The sequence below is a fragment of the Lampetra fluviatilis genome, chromosome 9 (assembly GCF_964198595.1).
Source record: "Lampetra fluviatilis chromosome 9, kcLamFluv1.1, whole genome shotgun sequence".
Lineage (NCBI taxonomy): Eukaryota > Metazoa > Chordata > Hyperoartia > Petromyzontiformes > Petromyzontidae > Lampetra > Lampetra fluviatilis.
This window is the reverse complement of record NC_136283.1, coordinates 3,374,205-3,393,506: the sequence shown is the minus strand read 5'-3', so window position 1 is coordinate 3,393,506 and position 19,302 is coordinate 3,374,205. Positions and strand designations below refer to the sequence as shown.

General features: G+C 40.8%; 1 protein-coding gene across 7 annotated transcripts in view; it reads right to left on the bottom strand.

The window, feature by feature from the left end:
* Positions 1–264: 264 nt before the first annotated feature.
* The window catches only part of LOC144934126 (pro-neuregulin-1, membrane-bound isoform-like), a 496,144-nt gene continuing 477,106 nt past the window's right edge, over positions 265–19,302 (bottom strand). For all 7 annotated transcript variants that reach the window (XM_078859577.1, XM_078859578.1, XM_078859575.1 and 4 more), the window contains 3 exons: positions 17,937–18,052; positions 9,043–9,285; positions 265–5,556 (listed from right to left, as the gene is read on the bottom strand). In XM_078859577.1, coding sequence (XP_078715703.1) covers positions 4,731–5,556; positions 9,043–9,285; positions 17,937–18,052 — 1,185 coding nt within the window. In that variant the 3' untranslated portion in view covers positions 265–4,730. The remainder of the gene's footprint in view (positions 5,557–9,042; positions 9,286–17,936; positions 18,053–19,302) is intronic.

Here is a 19,302-nt window from a genome sequence, read left to right as displayed (position 1 = left end):
TACTCAGCGTTGGTTGGCACAGGGCTGGTAGGGAAGGCAAGACTGGTTTTGATACCACTCACCACTGATGCTAGCTGTGGCCGGCGAATGGAACTCAGCTCGGCAGGGTTCATTCAAGACGCAGCACACTTATCACTGTGCTACGAATGCTCTGTCTACCACCACTTATATACAACAAATGACACTCGCATGGACACATTTGTCTTGTGACACCAAACAGAAGAAAGAGACACAATAAGGTGGCACGGCACAGCAAATGTAAATTGATTTTATTGTTTTAATGTCTTGGTTTGGTCATTTGCAATGCATAATATACATCAACAGCAGGGACGCTTAAGATTTCCTTTTTGTGGACCAGGGCAAGCAACTGTGCGACCTGACAAACAAAACAACAAAAAGAAAGACCCCCATAGGTCATTTTTTTTTAATATATATAAATACATATATAATTTTTCTTTTATTTTTGTTCTTTTTCTTTTACAATTTTTAAATGGGTTTTTTGCCATTTTTTGTTTTATGTAACTTTTTTTTGTATTATTGAGCTTTTTTTTAACAAAAAAGAAGCTAAGCTTTACATACGTACAGCAAAAATGATCGTTGGAAAGTCCACAGATTTAAACGTACAATTTTGGGATAACTTTCAATGCAGGATGTTTAGATGTAAACTCGTCTTTTTTATTATAAAGTAGTAAAATATTAAAAAGCTCAACCATTTTCTTTGAAATAAATTAAACATGTTTCCTATTCTAAACACTTATGTCCTATTTGTAGATGCAACAATATGTGGAAAAGATGGCGTATAATAAAACAAACATTAATATGGTATGCAATGCTTACGGCTGATTGATATAACAATTATGCAAGTAAATAAATAACATTAACACTCTATTCTATGTGGAGAAATGAAAAAAAGTATTTACAACACTCCGCTAATGCAGCTGTACCTAGTTATTTCCCCCGCTAAAATCCTTATTTGTGAGAGAAATAAAAATATTCCTCTTAAGTCTTTGCAAGAATAACTGGGTCCATATGGAATCGGTTGGGCACATTAGCACACGAAAATATGAAATGCTTATTCCAACAAAAAAGCAATAATTAAAGCAATACATATGTGCAGAAAAAAAAATAAAAGTGGTTAAATAGAATTGTTAAACCTTCAAACTATTAATTTACCATAGCATACATGTCAAAATTAAAACAAAATAGAAGTGGTTATTTGCTAATGCTTACAGATAGTAACTTTGTTCCAACTACCCAGAAACCACCCTATCACATTTTTGTTCATAAAAATAAAGCACATTGTATTATTGTTTGATTTTGCGTTGAGACTTTCAATTTGAGAGGGTGCATTTGAGTGAAAATAAAATAATCGAACCAAAATGAAATAGTCTCAGATGAAAAGGGCATGCAAATTACTGCAACAAGCTCTCAGGGAGTCACACTGGATCCTGAAATATAATAATTAGTGAAATATTAATTAGAAACGTGACTTAAAATACTCAAAAAAACACTCAACAAAGTTTGGCCTATGTGTATATGTATTAATTTATTAATTTTCTAAGAGGAAAACCATCTCAATAGAAGACTATGTGGCTTTTGTCAAGTGATGTATAAAGGTTGGCTGTATTAAAAAGAGAATATCTTAACATTAGCAATGCATTCCTCACGTAAATGTAACATTAACATTTTACACATTTAACTCGCTGCTCTGGGGTGATGACCGTGAGTCATCGTTTTGGCAGTTGTCAGCTTTGTGGCATCATAATATTTGTATTTCTGTGATTCCATTTAATACGCGCAATATCACAACACTCTGTTTTCTGATGGCAGGGTAAAACCTGAAATTAAAAAAAGTTTGTGTCTATGGCAAGTACACACAAATGTAATTTTGAGCTTTGAGAACATCAACAAAGCAGAGAGTGAAATCATGCACACACGACCCCTTTGTGGAGGTCTTGTGCCTGGAAACTATTTAAATAATACATTTACATTTGTAATAATTTCATCCGTTTTTGTTTATTCATGTGGAAACAGCGTTTTTTTAGTACGGTCCAAAAGTGAATATATCTTGTTATATAATAAAAAAATATTTCCTACCAGGTACAGCTCATAGGCCTTTTAGCGTGTGGAAATAATTGCATGAAGGGTGATCAAAACATGTTTGAGGCCCGGTTTGAAATATGCACTCACAACTTAATACCGTGGTGTATTTTTCCAGTGAGTAATATCGAGTGAGAATGGACTTGCCAGACGTAAAATTGCAGCTTTGTGTTCCATTTCGGTAAGGGTGCAATGATGCAACTGCCCATGCAATGCAATTAATCGTCGCAATTTAGGGTCACGGTTCGATTCTTGTGTCAGCATTCTGTGGCTGCAGGGGATCACGTGAGCCCATTACATAACACGAATGAATTGCATAATGTCGATTCTCGCACGTACCACTCTAGGCATGCATTTCAAGCTTAGGAATTTAGATTGATTGGTCAAATTACGCAAATATTACACCCCTAATTTTTAGAATGTTCATATATTGGTTTCAAAATAAGGCAGATATTTTATTCGAGTTGTTTTTAGTCCCTAATTCTCAAAACCTTTAGATTACCCCTCACACATGTTTTATGCACATGACATCAACATAAATGCAACTTTTGTTCCCTTGAACGATGATTTCATTAACTCAAAAAATGCACACACACACACGTGCTAACTTGTACATTTTGTTTTTCAGACATGTAAATCTAAATGTTTATATTTGTGGCTGACAAACCAATCCATGTTAGCCTCATGTCAAATATAACACGAGTTAAAGGTGAATAGAATTTGCAATAAATTATTAAAATATTCAGTAGAATACATTTTATTAATTTATTCTAGTTTTGGGCAAAAATGTTGATCTGATTGTATTTTTTTTACAATAAAAGGACACACCAAGCAGACACATGTCCATGAGCCAAACATCATAATTTGCAAATGCCAAGACTTCCCATTGCAGCAGCACTTCCTCCAGTAAACATACAAATAATTTGCATACCGACATCAGATATAGAGAGAAACCACATGTGATGCAAGTAAAAAATACTTGAAATTTACAATTCCTTATGCATTTGCACACTCGGAAACTTTGACGTCGACACGATAAGTTCGTATTCAGTGGGGGCTACAAATGAAAAGAAACAAGCAAAACATGAGTTGAATGGCCGAAACGCAAAAGAAATATACATTCTCTGCAGGCATTAGTCTCATCTCATGCTTAACGGAATCGCTTCTTTCAAACATTACAAACTTTGGCAAGGAAAAGAAGGATTCTAGTATGCCTTAACCTACTGCTCAGTAAAGTTCTATTGAATGTACACGGTACAGCAGGGCTGGTTATAACATGAGAAATAGTTATTCCATACTGCAATTTCCACCCATGCCTCGTAAGACATGTGCAATATTAGGGATGGACTGGGGATAACAGGAAGGTACTGTAAAAAAAATATCCGTGGACTTGTATAATGTCATATGTCAATATACAAAACAATTTCTGTAAAATGGGATGCACGCAATGTACAGCTTTGTCTACCTTACACAAGTTTGGCTCCTAATATTGCACAAGTCCTTTTTTTAAAATCATGACTACTAAGTGATGACAAGGTGTTAGGGTGTATTTCGATGTCCCGACTGTATTTAAAATAAATATGGTTAAATGATTTTGTAATATGCCAATAAACAAATTACCACAATTTTAAAATTTCGTGAAGCGTCCACAAAGTTTATTTGTAAACGTAATTATCAGCTTTGGAAAAAGGTGTTTTGTTAAAATGCTTTATTTAAAACTGCATATCAAACTTTTAAGTATTGTATCATATATAGAAACAAAGGCCTGTTTTAAATAGATGATTTCAGACAGTTATTTTTGTGTATAATTATTTTTTTACCATGATTGTACTCTTAAGAAAATTAGAACCCAAAAACACATGTAAAATTATTTAAGGGAAAGAAATACAAAATTAGGAATTTAATATAAAAATCTACACACGTACTGTGATCCTAAATATTAACGTTAATAAAGAAATGACTAATAAATATTACAGTTTCAAAAACATACAACTTTAAGAATTAATGATTTATAATATGTATTAAAAAATGCTATTATTGTGGTTAAAGCCACCCACCCACCAATATTCATGGGAGACGAAAGATTATCTGTCAGCACAATTTGAAAACAGCACGTTTACTAAGATGAATCTGCTCATGTGCATAGTTACATGCTTTCCTGTCTTTTTAACGACAGTAAATTTGTATGCACAATTGTCAACGTTGCCTGCAATTGACTTATTGATTTATATCATTAGCACATTGCAAAATAGTTTCGTATGAACCAAGCCATCACTCAATAATCATGATTTAGGCTTATCAATGCCCAGATTGACCTCTGCTATAGTATAAATAAAGACAAAAAGGCACAAAAAATAACATATCTTGTATACAATATACAATATGCAGTCTTTATAATGCAAATTCTACACAATGTGTAATATGGCACTATGCTGCATAATACCCAATCAGAAGAGTCACTAGGATTTGCAAAGAGCAGTTTCTGAAACAGTCTTGTTAATTTCACTAATTCAGCATGTGCGTTACTTATGTTGAATAACTTGCATCTATTAAATACTTCGTTCAGTTTAATGAAGCAACAACAGACAAGGGTTCGATCCTTTTTTTTTTGTTTTCTCGAGAAAGCAAGTTTAGACGGCTATGGGATCCTGTCTACGGAGCGCGTTTCCCAGCCTCGCCTGGAGCTCCTCTTCCGAGCTGAACTGGCTGGTGGTGAACGCCGACGACAGCGAGTTTTGCCGTCCGTTACCCACCAGCCGGGATGGAGACTGGCTGCCCAGCCGGGGGCCAGAATACTGGCCTGAGAAGGACCGTGGAGACACGACGGCCGTCCCATCGCCGTTGGCGAAAGAGGCAGCGGAGAGCGGGTTCTGGATGCTCAGAAAGGGCGTGTTCTCACCAATCTCAAACTCACTCTCTTCCTCCTCCTCCTCCTCGTCGGACTCCGTGCCGCTGCTGCCCGTGCTAAAGTCGAAGGCGATGGGGCCCTTTGTGGCACCGGCCATCACCGTGCCATTTTTCCGCTTGCCGTTGCGTCGAGACGACTGCTTCACCCTGTTGAGACCCTTCACCGGCGCCACGGACACCGCCGCTTGCGCAGCGGCACGCTTCGGGTAGTCATCGGGCGGGATCTCGTACTCCTGCGTCGTCTCGTACTCCTCCTCCTCCAGGAACCACGCTGGGCTCGGCGGCACGCTGCTGCTGCAGCTGCCGCCGCGGCTCGCGTCGCCCCAGCCGCCCCGGTGCTGCTGCTGCTGGTGCTGGTTCGGGGGCCGCCAGAGCCGCGTGGAGGGGCTGTCGGCGCATTGCGCCGCCGTGCCCAGCGGCGGCAGTGGGGGCGGCCTCGGCGAGTGGGCCGAGCTCTGCGCGCCGTCCGCCGCCGCGTGCCCGTTGTGCCGCGGGAAGTACAGCTCGACCGGGGAGCTCCGTGCCGGCGTCGTGACGGCTGACACGTAGCTGCGGGGGGGAGGGGGGGCGACAGAGCGCGTACGCATGGATGTGCTGCGTGCGGTTTGTTGAATTTGGGTTGCGCCGCGCGTAGGCGACCGCGCTAATTGGAGGTGAATTCTGATGCGATGAACTTGACTTGTCAGCAAAACTGGCCCTCGGTGGCTCAGCAGTGGAGCGAGCGGAAGGTCGCGAGTTCAAATCCCGGTTTGGTGGTTGACTACGCCCATCATCCCCCCCGACCCCGGGGTCGATAAAGTCGGACCACTTTACGGGGAAGTCAACAATGGTTGTCATATGCACAGACTTGTGCTCTCCGTAAGGAAAGTGGAATTTCCACTGCTCTTTCAGGCCTGTAAACAGCAGAGGAGCACCGCCTCAATGCTAATTTTGACAAAAAATCACGTTAACCTGACAATTGCTCTCAGCGCTTTCTGTAGGTTCAGCTTTGTCTCCAGATTGCAGTGTCACGAGTATTTTTTATATTTTTTATATGATCATCCATAAACTGGAGACAGTCTTAAGGCATTGCTGACTACAGCTGTTGGAATATAACACAATGTGAAGCTAAATAGAAAAGTAAAAAAAAAATATCAGGGTTGCAAGCCTGCAATATTCTTAGGTTTTTTCGGTAAAGTCACGTAGGTAAAAAAACATTAAAATTAATAAAAGTAAAATAAAATAAAAATCACGACGTTTCGGAGGCAACACAAGCTTCCGTCTGTTGCCTCCGAAACGTCGTGATTTTTATTTTATTTTACTTTTATTAATTTTTATGTTTTTTACCTACGTGACTTTACCGAAAAAACCTAAGAATATGATTCCTTGCAGTCACGAAAGCTTCAAATCTAGAAGCCTGCAATAGCTGACGCCACTACTGGCACAAGGGCCTATGACGGCATATTCTTCCATCTCACACGACCTGCTGATTGACTGTGGTGGGCAGTTTTAAGAAACCTGTTCTATTGTTTCAACTGCCACGCTCAAAGAAGGAACTGGTGACCTTTGGATTACAAATCCAGGGTGCTGACCTTGACACCAGGGCAGCATCCTGGCAAGTTACGTAACTAACATGACGTAGTGTGTATAAAGAGCATTTTGAATTGCCGCTTATTCAGCTCTTGCACAGGGGGAAATTAACTCATTATATATAAGTAATTGCTGAGAGGGAAAAATCCATGGCATTTTAAGTGGTTGGCTTTCTTTAGGAATTTCTGGTGCAAGATATAATTTATTGCCTAATTGTATGAGATCTATAGGATACACTGTGGATGAGAGGACATCAAACTACTGCATTGTTTTACATATGTGACTTTAAAATAGTGAAGATAATTTTAATTATCTACTACTTTTCAGAGGAATAACATATTATGATGGGTTTTCAATATATGAACTCACATTTTTGCTGAAACTTAATTCTAATGTCAACTTAGACCATGTTATCAACCGTTCATGCATTTTACATTATGTCAAAGAACCCAATAACAAATCGCATTTCCGGAAAATGTAATTTTACACTGTGCTTACTTGTTGGATTATTAAAATGATTCTTTATATATGTGAAAATATATAAAATTACCAGCACTCTCCCTGTTTAAGTAGCACATAAAAACAACTTAACCTTTGCTCAATGAGTTTCATTATGCAAACATATTCAAGTACAAACATTAACCCAGCTAGGACACAACTAATATTTGAAAACACTTATTTGTGCAGCTTCGTTTGCGTTTTGCGACATTCTGTTGGCACATTTTCTCAGCGCACAATAATGACACGAGCCCGTACGGGAGATTTTCATGGGTAATTCATTGTTGGCCAAGTTTGACAATCAATCCGGCACCTGCAGGAGTAAACACTCTGTGTTTGTGTAAAATCTGAGACCAAATAACTACGGGAGAAATACGACACTTTAAAGGCATCTGTGTCCACAGACAATGTCGTGCATAATAGGCTGATACAATTCGCTTAGGAATGTTTTTTTTTATATCCATTATTTAACAAAAGTCACGGTCACAGGTCATTAAAAAGGAGCACAAACATTTGTTCATCCCGAGTCTCACAGACAACAGGTAGGCATTACAGCACGGTTGGTTGCCATCTTTCAGTCGATGGATAACACCAAAGTGTTCCTGATAACACCAACACCAACGCGTTATCAGTAACCACATCCATCCACGTTTCCGCTTCGAGCAAAAGTGGGTAGTTATACGACCTGCATGTGAGTAGAAATATAGTATACATATGATTTACGTATCAATGGTAGAGATTGGCTGTTGTAAAGAGAAGCACTTTGGAACTCCCGAAGGAACCTTTGAGGTTTAGAACTCAGGCTCTAAACAAGAGCATTCTGTCGAGGACAATCCTCTGATATTTTCGTGGCAGTGAATGCGGATTTTTTAAATTTGACAATATTTGATATTAATTGCATGGATTTGACATTCGGGAAATATGTTTTTGTAGGTCTGAAGATGACAGCGATTTTGTTGAAATAGTTTCATTTCTATTTCAGTTTATGACATTTTTTAATCACAGAATGTCAGCATTGCCTCCAATTAAGCTATGTTCCTGTCAAGGTGGCTGAATTAATAAACTGTGCATATGTCTGGCCATCAGATGCAAGTATAAGAATAACATTATTTCCCAATATTTTGCAAGGGGGCACTTGTGTCAAAGAATACTGACATATCTAAAAATAAGAGTTATTTGAGAAAATGCCGGTATATTTCAGGAATGTATTTAAGTGATTGAATCCAATAATAAAATGCATTCATGTCAGTATCGTGCTATGCGGTTTACCATACATCCATGTGGAGACACAAATTAACCACACGATCTGATAGAGGGTTTTCTCAATTCCATTTAGAACAAATTAACCCCTAAAGGCAACATAAAATGACAAAAAGGTAAAAGTGCAGCCCTGCAATGTCTTGCGTATGCCACTGCTTGCAGAAGGACCTCCACTTGAAGTTATAAAGGGTATTTGGCCTATTCTTACATGATGATCAGTCGTGTTGGAAGACTGTGGGAGTTCCCCTCACTTCACCACACCACACACGACCTGCCATGTGATCACACCAGTGACCTCTGCATTGCAAGTTGAGTGTGTTATCCATAAAAAATTCAATCACCCCAAATAAAATTACAGTTAATAATTCCATTGTCTTTGTACAAAAATTACCTTTTGGACAGCCCCTCATATAAAAAGCAAACAATGCATCTGTTTATATATAGCTTCAAGCACATATCTAAATATTTGGGAACAAAACACTATGAGCCTGGCCCTCAACTTATAACAATTCAACTCCTAAACGCAACGAGCGAATTAATCGTCAAAAATAATTTATCATCTAAAATAAATAATGAATTTATACAAGTAGATAAAGCAAATTAAGAGAGCCTATTTGCACGCGCAGCTTTCGAGCACACGCACACGACAAAAATCACGCGCAACTGGGAAGCTTTGCGCCAAAAGGCTCAGCGGAACTGGGCCCTCACCGGTCGCTAAGCGGCGAGTCGGGGTAGTCATGGGCAGGGTGTCGGCTCGGCGTGTCGCCTGGGCCTCCGGCAGCATTGAGTCGCCCTCTTGCCGCCGCCGCCGCAGCAGCAGCAGCCGCCGCCGCAGCCACCTGATTGGCTCTCTGGCTCGTCTCCCGTGACGACGGTGCGGTGGAAGTGAGCGCTCCAGATCGCGTCTCCGTGGTAACGCTCCCTTCCGAATGGCCCGAGCCCCAGCATTGCCTAGGGGTGGGGGTGGGGGGTGGGATAGAGGCAGGTGAATATTTGGTGATTGGTGGGAGGACGGAATGGAGGGTTGATGCATGGAGGGATGGAAAGCAGGCGGAGGAGGCAGTGGATAAAGTGGTTCTGAAATGTGTCTGCTAATGAGAGTTCATCAATAATAAAATGAACAGGCTGTGTGGGTTCATCCTAACTTTACAAAGCTGGAGAAACTGAATAAGTATTACAGTCTTTTCTTTTTGTCTCCCGAGAATAAGAGGGAATTAAAATACCACTGCTCTCAATACTCACTTAAATTAATTTGGGAAAGGCCCCCATAGATGCAAATAAGTGTTTACATAACTCAATTAAATCAGATAAATGTTGCTAACAAGCCGAAATGTTGACTAAATTATTTAAACAAATTTTTAATGACATTTAACTAGAATGTCCTATTTACAATAAAGTACCATAATGGTAATTCATATTACCTGTGTTTAAAGATAGTCTTTTTTGCCAATCCATTGCTGTATGGAGGGCCTCCCCACACATTGTGGGCTGTAAAATAAATGATACCATACTTCACCACGCTGGTCAGCATGGGGTGTTGAAGGCGATAGGGAGTGCAGAACAACAATACAATTTGCTGCAACTACTGCTCACAGCGCCTATTGTGTCTGCCTTTTGGACACCGTGGCCACCCATCCGAGCATTATCTAGGCTCAAACTCTCCTCAGCTTCTGAGATCTCATGAGATTGGGCACGTTCCAGTTGATTTGGTCATATTTCATTTATTATGAGTGAAGACAAGTGAAGGAAAATTACCCATTTGCCAAGGTGCTCACAATTTCACAATAAATTACGTAAAGCTCGGAAGAGCATGTATAGTCCATTGGATAAGAGACGAGTCTGCGCTGGTCTCCAAAATAATGAAAAGAGGTTTTAGCGGCGGCAGTGCTGGGAACAAAGAATATAAATATTTATTCATATTTCCACATTGTACGGTGGACACTAAAGGAACGTGGGCATGGAACATACGAAAACTGCATTCATAGATGAAAATATAATATACTAATGGCAATTACATAGTGAAGTGCAAATGGTTGTAAATGATACGTGAAAATAATAATGGAGACAATTATGCATGAGTTGCTTGACAACTTATCGTAAGAGCCAATATGTCCTGGAATTATTTCACCATTTTACATTCTGCTCGGAATTAATTTTGTAACCCATCACAAACATAATATTGACATTTGAATGAAGCGTGAGACTGTGGCACTGGTTGGCAGTTTTACAGAGGACAATAGCACAAAAGAGACCTAAAAACTGATTCCCATTTCCATAAAGTCACTTTTTTTGGCATACTGATGGCCATTACCATAAAAACATAGGAAAAAACCCAGCATTTTGTGGCTCGTGTCAGCAATTCTGAACAAGAAAATATAAATTCCACCACTTCTCATGCCACAATTGTAGAATGGGCAAAAGTGGGTGGGGAAAGGGGGAGCCAAAAATGGTGGTAACTGTCTACCAAATTTGGAAAACCTTGAGTAGGGATCGCATCAATCACAGTTTGAAGGCACGACTTGTGTAGTTGAGAGGGCATGAAAGTTCATCACGCAAAAATGCACGTGCTTGTTTGGCATCTCCATTATGCAATGCACATATACCTTAGGGCATATATTCTTGTGCTCAAATTTTTTAAATTATAAAATGCTGAGATGAAGACTCACACACACAGGGATATGACAATGATTGGTTGGCTTGGTCTCTGTTAGTTGGGCAAGCAAAGTGACATCAGCACTCCCGTGCCCACTGATTGGCTGTCGGAGGTTTTATTTGCGTGGAATAGGGCTCCATACATTTCCTATTGGAAAAATTCGCTCCAAATCTGCTTCGTGAATTAAGCAGAATCGCTTTTGTTGCGTTTAAAGTTGGCTGTAAAAAATTTTGTTCATGTATATATGAACTTGTTTAATCCAAAAAAAGTGTTTTCTATCTGAAATGTATGTAAATAAGCAATTGTAGATTTTTACCTAGAGAAAAAATATACAGAATGCCACACATGCATCAAGAGTTTAACAATGATAGATGACCAAGTTGCTTAGAGCCGTGCCAAAGCATGTAAATTGCACACACTGACAAACCTGTCGTGCACGTACCATTGTGGCAATAAGTCGACTTGCACTCAATCATAAGTGAGAGTATTGAATGCGTGTCTGTCCATATCACTTTACAATCCCATTTAAAAACAATGTTTAATTTGGTCATTTTTTTGTTCTCCGTGGTCAAAAATTGACCAGGCCTCTGCTACAAAGGCAGCTATTGATGCGGGTAATGGAATATGTTTTCGTACAGGTATGAGCTCCGTCTCTTAAATGCATTACAAATTTGTACACGTAGATTAATTTCCAAATATATATATATTTCTTTCTAAGCATACGCATATCTGCATGTATTTGAACACGTTGCTCGATCACGAAGTTAGGATACAAATAGAAAATTTGGTGGCTTCACAACATGAAACACACAAGTATATAAAATAATTATGACATGCATTTTAGTTACAGTAAGGTCTCAGAACGTACACGGTGGGTTAGGTGTCGTATACCCCCCCCCCCCGCCTTAGCGCGAATTCGCGTAAGTTGGGGTTCGCCTATACGAGTGGACTATACACTACTATCTTACTATATTGTACTCTATACTACTATACACTACTATATACTACTATGCACTACTATATTACGATAAACTACTAGACACTACTATATTACTATACGAGTGTAGATATAAAATGTAAGAGTAAATATCAAATGTATATGAACGTACGTAAATGTTTAACAATGTACAGAACTGTACAGTAAATTATTCACTAGATTATTATCAACAGTATAGATTATTAACACTAAATTAGAACACGAGAGATGCTTTTGGAGTCGTTTCTTGCGCGGGCGACACGGTTACGCGTTCAAACCCACGTGCGCTTGATGGCGGAGTGGGAGGATTTGAATCTTCGCGTGAGTGTGAATCGGGGTCGGTTGCGGATGAGTCAGTCCACGTACTCTGAGTCCTGACTCTAATGTGTTTGACTACATGGGAAATGATGAGACAATATAAAATATATCAATTTTGATGCTGTAATGCAAAAAAATGTGGATTTATATATCATCCATAATGCAGGTTTTTTGTGGGTTAGATCGCGTAAATATATAAATGTGTCGTTAAACCCGCCACCACCCGACACAGCCAACTAGTAAGGGTTATCATGTAAACAGAACGTGGCCAATTCGTCACTAGTACAGCACACCGGTGTGTTGGAGAGCCAAGCCACAACATTTACAATCTGAGTACGACGTTTCGCCAGTAATTACAAGCGGCATCATCAGGCGGCAGCCAAATCTGTAAAAGTTGTGGCTTGGCTCTCCAACACACCGGTGTGCTGTACTAGTACACTACACTATACACTACACACTAGTGCTGTACTAGTGACGAATTGGCCACGTTCTGTTTACGTGACAAACCTTACTAATTGGCGGTGTCGGGTGGTGGACGGTTTAACGACACATTTATATATTTACGCGATCTAACCCAAAAAAACCTGTATTATGGATGAGATTGGTCGTGAAAGCCTAATTCGTGTTAAACTGGATTTATATATCATCAAAATGTAGCGGAACCTCAAGTTGCTGTAAGATTTATAAAGATCCCTTCTGTACACCTGTAAAATATCTCAATGAAAAACTCAAAACCCCCAGGTACCACCGTCATGTTTCTTAGAAAATGAATAATTTCATTGTATAAGTGAAATAACGGTAACAGAAGCACATTTGCAGTATTTCTCTCATGCAATAATTTCGTTTGTAATAATACATGCTTTTCTTGTTAAAAAAGCAATTATTTGTCATAATAGCTTTTCAAAATTATAAAGTTACTCCCTTGTGGGGGTGGAGCAGTGGTGAGCACTCTGCCCTAGAAACCATGAGCTCTGAGTTTGATTCCCAGCCTTAGCTTACGTCATTGGTGGGTGATATCTGAAGCAGGCGTGTGTATCCACCTCCCCATTCACCAGTCTATACGAACCACACGTTGAGGTATGGTCAAACGATGCTCATAACTGACAGCGCAGGGAAACCTTAATCCAGCAGGGGAATGACAAAGGGCTGTAAGTGATGTTAAAAAAACAATTATCAACCAATTCGTAGCAATGTTATGTACACTGCAGGCAGCAGAGAATAAGTGTCGGTAAACAACTATCTGTTGTGCAATTGTTATGTTTTTTTTTTAATGAGCATACTCTAAGGCTGTACAAAATGGATCTTTACTCATACATGTGAGTGCAAGAGACCAGTAGGCCGGTTGTTGTTTTTTGACGAGTTATTATTGAATGCACAACGGTCGACACACATTGGAACGAGCAAAGGTTGTTATTTTTTTTTGTTAAATCGTTACATCAAAATGCATACACTTTTATTCATGTACTGCCCATCATTCCCATTGACATCCACTCTCTGTTCCGCAGGAATAGCAGAATGCGAGTGGCCCAACTCGAGGTCCGTGTGCTTCCAAAGAGCAAACGACCCAGGTCAAGGGTCACTTGCTCTTTGTGAGAACTGGCAGCCGCTGGCCCAGCACTTGTAGTATTTGACGCACATATTTGCAGCAGCAGCAGCAGCAGCACCGCCAGAGAGGATACAACATATGGGGCATCGTTTCTGCAAGCAGCCATCCTAATGGGCTTGCTTGTACGACTCCTGCATTACTTATTCACTTTACACAGACTGCAGAGGCACCAGCTGTGCTCTGAGAGAGTAATGCTTAGTCGGGAAATGGTTTGAAGGTCTTACAAGGGCCTCGTGGACTTTCCCATTTGTCATACACCACTGTTGCAGACCTCAAAAGCCACCGCAGACAAAGATGGCTATTGAACGATACACTGGCGTAGATTTCCCCAGTTGTACAGCTCTCTGATAGATATTTTTCGGGTTGTGCTGCGCGTTCCTTTGGCACAATGTCCAACATTTCGCATCCAAGTGTGGCGAGCGCCGGCAGGAAGTAAAGGCGGTTCTGTCTGTCGTTTTGCTCCAAATGCTGGCAGCTTCCACGGGTGATGGATTTGCTGCACTACGTGTGGTACAACCCAGAAACGCAACGGACCGCTATAATTGTTAAAAAATGACAGCTTTTTATAAGCACTGATTTTTTTAAAATCCTCTTTTGATGATGTGAGCAAAACAGCAATATTAGATAATATTAATAAATTTTGAGGAGTCACTTAACATACCCATCAGGATTGCTTGCGGTGTTAACTAGATACTGTGAGAAAAGAAAAAAAAATCACCGCGCAAATGAATTTCTAATCCCTAGTTGGTTACATTTCTGGTGATGCGGAAAAAGAACTATTATAAATTGATTGCGGTTATAATTGAATGAAATAACGAACTCTTATTATTACAACGAATAGAATAATTGATGGCTTTCTTGCACCATTCACCGTGATTTGCATGGCAGCCTATTAATAATTCAATTACGCGTCCTGCACGCACCTCACATGGAGAACACACCCGAAAAAAAGACCCCATACATCCAATCACGGGGTGTATCACCCAGTGAACGTCCGGGGCCACCCAGTGGGGCTTGGTATTTGCCTCATTGAAATGCAAGATTGTTGCTTGAGTCAAGAGTTAACCCCCACGACATGTAAGCAAACCAAAAAGAAGCCCTCTATCCCTCCCCCTCCCTTCCGCCGGGGACAGCCTATCCGCTTTAAAGGCATGCTTGCATTGGTATAATTATAATCTGGTGCCCCGTTTGTCACTCCAATGCTAGATGAAGGCATCACCACACCGTGTCAGTCATGTGGGATTTACGCGATTCGTATTTCAACCACGCCCGTTGATAACGAGTAGGCCCAGGACCGATTCAGATGTTCATTAGCTGTGGCCGGGAATTTAATTTCAGGCCGCCGGGGTCAGAGCTCAGTGCTCTAACCACTGTGGTGCCACTCCATCCCATAAATGTGTCACCGAGTAACATCATCTCTTCCAAGACATTTAACCAGCGTGGAAGAGTAGGCCAAATACCCTCTGGTGGGGTTGGCGGGGGCGGCTTTTATAGCTCCCTCTCGTCGAGACCATTCTGCCAAAAAGCGGGGTGGGCCAGAAATACCAGGCTGCGCACTTTACTTTTTTTTAACCCTGTACACATTACTACATCTCGCTTGTCTTCATAAATTGTGGGATCCTTACGCTCGAAGCATAAAATTTAACCATCACATTGGTACAGGGAGGGCTCAAGGTTTTCCCAAACGGTGCCTCTTGTGTGCAAAGAAAACCAGTGATTGTCGCCATGCTGTTCCCCCTTTCCCTTCCCTCCCATTGCTTAGTAAAGCCAACTGCCAATATCTCCATTTTGTGGGACATTTTTCTTCTGCAGGCAATTGTCTACGGGCGAGCGAGCCAAGACCGTGAAACACGTCGGCACACCAGATCCATTTACAGCCACTACAGGGGGAATGAGTTCCAATCAATCCTCGCCGGGACAAAGGTTAGCGTGGATGTCGTTTGCACGCTGACAGATGTGCACGCGTGAACTTCTGTGTGTCTGTTATTTTCATAACTGAACTTTATTCTCGAGCCATCTGAGAGGTCGCCTCTGTGCTATTATGTGATCGCAATAAAATATCACATGCCACTGAGCTAATTGTGATTTAGACAAGCTTAAAAATAAGATGATGGTAATTCAGCTGTAATTGCATCGCATTTAAATTTAGATCAAGACTTGTGGGAAAATGGTTGCGTAGCAACATAAGCACTGCCCGCATACCACGTTCTTTAAAGCGTTCTACAATTGCCATGCTTTGGTGAGCACTTGAAAATCGTCTGGTGAAAATGATGAAATTATTGTTGTAGGAATGTTGATGTTATGCCGTTGTCTCTTCGCTTAATATATTCCAAGTGTCGAGATAGACTGCCAACACTGCTACATGTTAAATTGACACAATGTGAGTTTGTAAAAGAATCAAATCTTTTTATTATCGGGCTAGACTCTGGGTAAATTGCAAAATAGAATTTTTTCAGTATTTAAAAAAGAGTATTGTTTAAAAATAAAATGTAATACTGTATACGCATGCCTTTTTCTCACTGTATCCTCATCATCCTATAGGAACCATGCCCTAAGATGAATAATCCATTGGGAAGTCTCAGAGAGCGGTGCAATGACCCCATGTTACTGAAATGTCCGTAGAAGAAAATATCACAGCACTCTTTCTGAGATCCCTTAAAGCAGCAGTTCTTCTTCTTAACCTGGGGTGCACGCTGCACTCCCTGGGGGTGCGAGATGCCCTTTCTGGGCGTGCGAGACATGGCCAGACTTTTTTAGAAGGTAAATCATCGAAAAACAAATTAAGCTCCGACACGTAAGTACAAATACTTTGTTTCATCAAACTTATGTATTAATGAACATTCATTTGTTTACGATTGAGAACCAAAGGGGTGCAAGGCTGCAGTAAAGGTTAAGAACCATTGCCCTGAAGTAACCTTTGATCCGTAATAGAGGTCAGCACTTTTTCAGCCACCATGCTCCAGAGTAATGCGCGTCACGTGACAGTCAAACCAATGTATTTTTTTTCTTAGAACTGGAAATTTGTCATATTGAGTGCAAACCCTAGTTTAATGTAATGCCATTCTTGAAGATGCGTTGATGAAAAGGCTGCCTGGATTCGAACTGAGGATTTCCACCGTGCCAGCTCAGCACCTCTTAGCCACCTTACCACTTATATAATGCTTACAAAAAAAACCCGTAATTTTTCCCTCGTCGAGTATGACAGACAGCTGCGAGAATTTTACATTTCAAACGGAACGCGCAATGAGAAAATGCTATCAAATTTAAATGATTTAATGTTGAATTAGCAATCGTTATCAAACACAGAAAGAGGAAACGTTTGACCTTTATGTAATAATTTTCAAAAGTAATGCATTTGAATGAAAATGCATGCCATAATTTTTTCGAACAAAGAATGAATGTTACAAATCAGCCACATCATCTGAAATAGATATCTAACAAAGCTCTTTGCTCTAAGAAATGTCTTCTGAAATGTGGCTCACAAATTAAATTTACGTTTCATTTCCTCCATACAAAAGCGCAATCATATATGTACATGCATAAAAATGTAACAATTTGATCATTAGTTGATATAGTTGCTGTTACTGAAATTCCAACTGCTATCGATACATTTCAATGGAAATTGACATATAACACGAACAGCGGAATCAAATGAGCACTTTGCACATTCCTCTTGAAATTAATCTCAGTGAGGCTGGTAGCGACTGTGATATGGTTTAGTCGCAGATGGTCAAGTACAGTTTTTTCTCCATTTCAGGCCCTAATTTTTAAAGGAGAATGATTACATACATGACACAATCATGTATCTTACAACATCCACAAGCACTTAGGCCAACATTCCCTGGACTTTTAACACACAGACACGACGACATATTACAGTAAGAAGAAAGGTTAGTAAACACAATAAAATACCCGAGGGATGACATACAATCTGAGCAGCAACAGCAGCAGCAGTCACGTGCTAAGCAAGGCAGTGCAGTGAGATTGGCAGGCGGCTCCAGCTATCACGGACAAAACAAGGAGTCAGGCAGCAAGGCAACAGGACTCACCGGCAGTTGTGTCTGGGTGACATGGTGGGAGTGGTGGAGTGGTGGCTGGTGGAGAAAGAGCAATCCGTCTCCTGCTCCGTCCTGTTCTCAGGCGGACCCGGGTTCTTCTGAATGTACTGCGCCAAACATAAACACGTGGCACTTGAGACAATCGGACGTGGGGACATTGCACGCGAATGTCTGTCTGTCGTGAGAGCTTGTTAGAAATAATCATACGAATAAACGTGCAGCCCTTGCAATGACTTGCTTGTGACGGTGCTGGAGGAACGGCGAGTTGAAGAAAGGGCCTATTCTTTCTCGCTGGCCAGACATCTTGCACGAGGTGGTAGTATCCACACTTTACCCCACCGCACGCAAAAAAATGCCGATCGGCTAAATGTGACAAAGCTATTCAGTGAGAATTAATATTCATTGCTCGTGTTGGAATCATCACACTTTTGTAGTGTCGCTACACTTTTAAGCAGCGCGGTGTACATCCCAGCACGGGGTGGCCATGGGTTACATTAATCATGCATGTTATCCCAGCTCAAAGGTACTTTGTCATCATATTACTTCATCTGTGCATTCAGCGGGTCATTAAAACTAAAAGTTGGTCGAACTTTTGACAGCACTGTGGAATGCAAAATCGTCAAGCGAGCATTCACGGTTCGGATGCAAAATGCACCACGAAGTTTGAGAGAATTATGAAGCTTATTCATCTTGGCGCTTACGTGTGCAATTGTTTACTATTTACACACCACGATCTGCTGAGAGAGATTAGGTGCCACACCAATGCTTCATCAAATGTCACGAGTGATTCACACATTGCGTGCGATTGTTTCATGTGTCGGACCGCTGATACAATTGTGCCGAATAAACGTGACATTTGTGTTTTCGCATTGACATACAAATAACAGTAGACTGCTTGGAAACCACAGCTCTCGTGTGTAAATATACCACATTTAATAAAAAAGATGTACTCCAGTAATCCCGCCATGTTTTCTTAACGATTGCACCACAATCACCCATTCACTTTGGGAACTCCACATCATTTGTTCCGAGGCTGCGGGGCAAGCGGCGGTTAGTGTATGCGTGAGACCATGCGCATGTTCATCAGATGTTTAAAAAGGGGCCTTCAGGACAAGTGTCCACGGGGAACGTTGCGAGGTGAGCTCAATTATTGACTCGACATCAATGGTCCCAAATTCATTTGGCAAACGAACATTGCCCCCCACCCCATCCCCTCCTGCGCGACAATAAATCACAAGCAGGGATTGGTTAATGATATGTTTCAGCGGTTTGGCTCTTTCAAATGAATCACTGCGGAGGTGGAGGGGATTGCAGCTGGGATTTGCAAGCCTTTTGCAAGAGAGTGGGTGGAAGTGAA